At 38.9% G+C, this 2,940-nt stretch overlaps 1 protein-coding gene across 1 annotated transcript; it reads left to right on the forward strand.

Annotated features, from left to right (window-relative positions):
* The first annotated feature begins 416 nt into the window (after positions 1-416).
* LOC106322803 (pentatricopeptide repeat-containing protein At2g02980, chloroplastic) lies at positions 417-2,434 on the forward strand. The gene has a single exon (XM_013760940.1). It carries the CDS (start codon positions 514-516, stop codon positions 2,335-2,337), a length of 1,824 nt encoding a protein of 607 aa, XP_013616394.1. The 5' UTR covers positions 417-513; the 3' UTR covers positions 2,338-2,434.
* The last annotated feature ends 506 nt before the right edge of the window (positions 2,435-2,940 follow it).

Here is a 2,940-nt window from a genome sequence, read left to right on the forward strand (position 1 = left end):
TGTTATCTAAAGTAAAATGCTTAACAATAATTATTAACAACAAATTTAAACCAATTATAATATAAATTATATAACAAAATAAATTACAAAAATATAGTAAAATTAATTAAACTATATAAAAAGAGTAATATGACATATTTATAGTTGTTAATTATTTTATATATATCATTTTCTCTATCATAATTTTGTAGAAATATCATAATTTTATAAAATTGCAAAACAATGAACTTTAAAATTTGGATTAAAAAGTTACAAATTATGAAACTAAAACTATAACAATTTAAATCAAATTAGATTACATATCGGTTTAATCGGTTAGTCTCGAGTTTTATTGATTTTTTTTTAAATATGGATATTTTTAAAAACTTATAATGTTTCTACAAAATTATGATGTTAAATTATTAGTGAAATTTTTAGACATCCAGTTGCTCATTAAGCTTTGCAACATCACGAGTCAGGCTTATCGTTATCGTCTCCTTTAGTCCCAATGAGAAGCTCACATTCAGAGCTTTAATGGCGATATCTTCACCTTCGTTAATACCATCATTCCCTCACAGAGAAACCATCACCAACCCTTTAAAACCCGACACTTTGAATCCACCAAACCCGATTCTTCTAATCTCCAAATGCACTTCCCTAAGAGAGCTGATGCAAATACACGCTTACGCCATCAAATCTCACGTCTACAACCACAAAGATCATTCCTTTATCACAAAGATGATAAATTTCTGCACCGAGTCCCCCACGACGTCTTCGATGTCGTACGCACGCCACCTGTTCGACGCAATGCCTGAACCAGACATCGTTAGTTTTAACTCCATTGCTCGTGGGTATTCTCGTTCGTTGAATCCTATTGTGTCTTTCGCTCTCTTTGTTGGCGTCTTGGAAGGTGGGATGTCACCTGATCACTACACGTTCCCGTCTCTTCTCAAAGCTTGCGCAGCTGCAAAAGGGCTTGAGGAAGGTAGACAGTTGCATTGTCTGTCCATGAAGCTAGGGCTTGATGGTGATGTTTTTGTTTGCCCTACGCTTATCAATATGTACACCGAGTGTGAAGATGTGGATGCTGCTAGACGCGTCTTTGATCGGATCATTGAACCGTGCGTTGTCTCTTACAACGCGATGATAACTGGCTACGCGAGAAGAAACAGACCGAACGAGGCGTTATCCTTGTTCCGTGAGATGCAAGGTAAGAGCTTGAAGGTGAATGAGATCACCCTTTTGAGTGTTCTGTCTTCTTGCTCGCTTTTGGGGTCGTTAGGTTTAGGGAAATGGATACATGAGTATGCGACGAAACACGGGTTCTGTAAGTATGTGAAAGTAAACACGGCTCTGATCGATATGTTTGCTAAATGCGGTAGCTTGGATGATGCTGTGTCTTTGTTCGAGAAGATGAGGCATAAGGATACACCAGCTTGGTCAGCGATGATTGTAGCTTACGCAAACCACGGGGAAGCGGAGAAGTCTATGTTGATGTTTGAGAGGATGAGATCTGAGAGTGTTCAGCCTGATGAGATCACGTTTCTCGGTCTGTTGAACGCTTGCAGCCACAGAGGCTTAGTTGAAGAAGGGCGTAAGTACTTCTCACGGATGGTTAACGAGTTCAAGATTGTTCCGAGCATTAAGCATTACGGTTCTATGGTGGATCTTCTTGGTAGAGCTGGACGTTTAGATGATGCGTATAGGTTCATTGATACACTCCATATTAGTCCAACACCGATGTTATGGAGGATACTCTTGTCTTCTTGTAGCAGCCACAACGATTTGAAGCTAGCTGAGAAGGTTAGCGAAAGGATCTTTGAGATGGATGACTCACACGGTGGTGATTACGTGATCTTATCAAACCTATACGCGAGAAACAAGAAATGGGAAGATGTAGATTTCTTAAGAAAGGTGATGAAAGATCGAAGAGCGGTGAAAATCCCAGGGTGCAGCTCCATAGAGGTGAAGAACGTGGTTCATGAGTTTTTCTCAGGGGATGGTGTGAAGTCTAATACACACACAAAGCTTCATATAGCATTAGATGAGATGGTGAAAGAGCTGAAGGTTGCAGGGTATGTTCCTGATACATCAATGGTGGTTCATGCGGATATGAGTGATCATGAGAAGGAGATTGCGGTTAGGTATCACAGCGAAAAGCTTGCGATTGCGTTTGGAGTGTTGAATACTCCTCCAGGGACGACGGTTCGGGTTGTGAAGAATCTGAGGGTTTGTAGAGATTGCCACAATGCAGCTAAGTTGATCTCTGTTGTGTTTGGTAGGAGAGTTGTTCTTAGAGATGTTCAGAGGTTTCATCATTTTGAAGATGGTAAGTGTTCCTGTGGTGATTTTTGGTGACGCCATCCACGTAAACAACAATGTAGTTTTTTCTTATGTAACTGTATAGTTTTTGTACAGTGATGTTGAAGCCGACCTAACATGTTTATTCGATCTAGTGTCTAGTTTACACAATGTTCGATTACTAATACAATCTTCCGAGGAAGTAAAAGCACCAACTCTCCAATGATCCAATCATCTTGCTACCAAAATCCATTTTCTATATTGATCATCGATCTAACTATGGTACTGAAAAACAATGGCTTTTGATAGAAGCATCAAGCGAAAAGGATGAAGAAGTTCGTTTTGAAAACACACCAGAGATAATAGAGGCACATTCATCACGAAAACATGAACCCTTAAGATTTAAGAACTCTTCTCGTGAAGTCTCTTTTTTTCTGAACAGGTGATTCAAGAAATCTCATCTCCAGTTGAGTTACAAAACAAAAGTTCTCATGAATTTCTATTTAAACTAAAACTACTGGCACTGAAACCCTAGAACACATGGACTTGTAGACTTGATTTTAGAAATATTGCATTGGGCTTTAATAGTTGCTGCGTCAATTGACCGATGATTCCTTTATTTTTGTAGAGATCACAGTAGCATATGCTGTATACGCAATA

The sequence above is a fragment of the Brassica oleracea genome, chromosome C2 (assembly GCF_000695525.1).
Source record: "Brassica oleracea var. oleracea cultivar TO1000 chromosome C2, BOL, whole genome shotgun sequence".
Lineage (NCBI taxonomy): Eukaryota > Viridiplantae > Streptophyta > Magnoliopsida > Brassicales > Brassicaceae > Brassica > Brassica oleracea.

Excerpts from the sequence above, each read along its gene's own strand:
- LOC106322803 (XM_013760940.1), top strand. The coding sequence starts at position 514 with ATGGCGATATCTTCACCTTCGTTAATACCATCATTCCCTCACAGAGAA.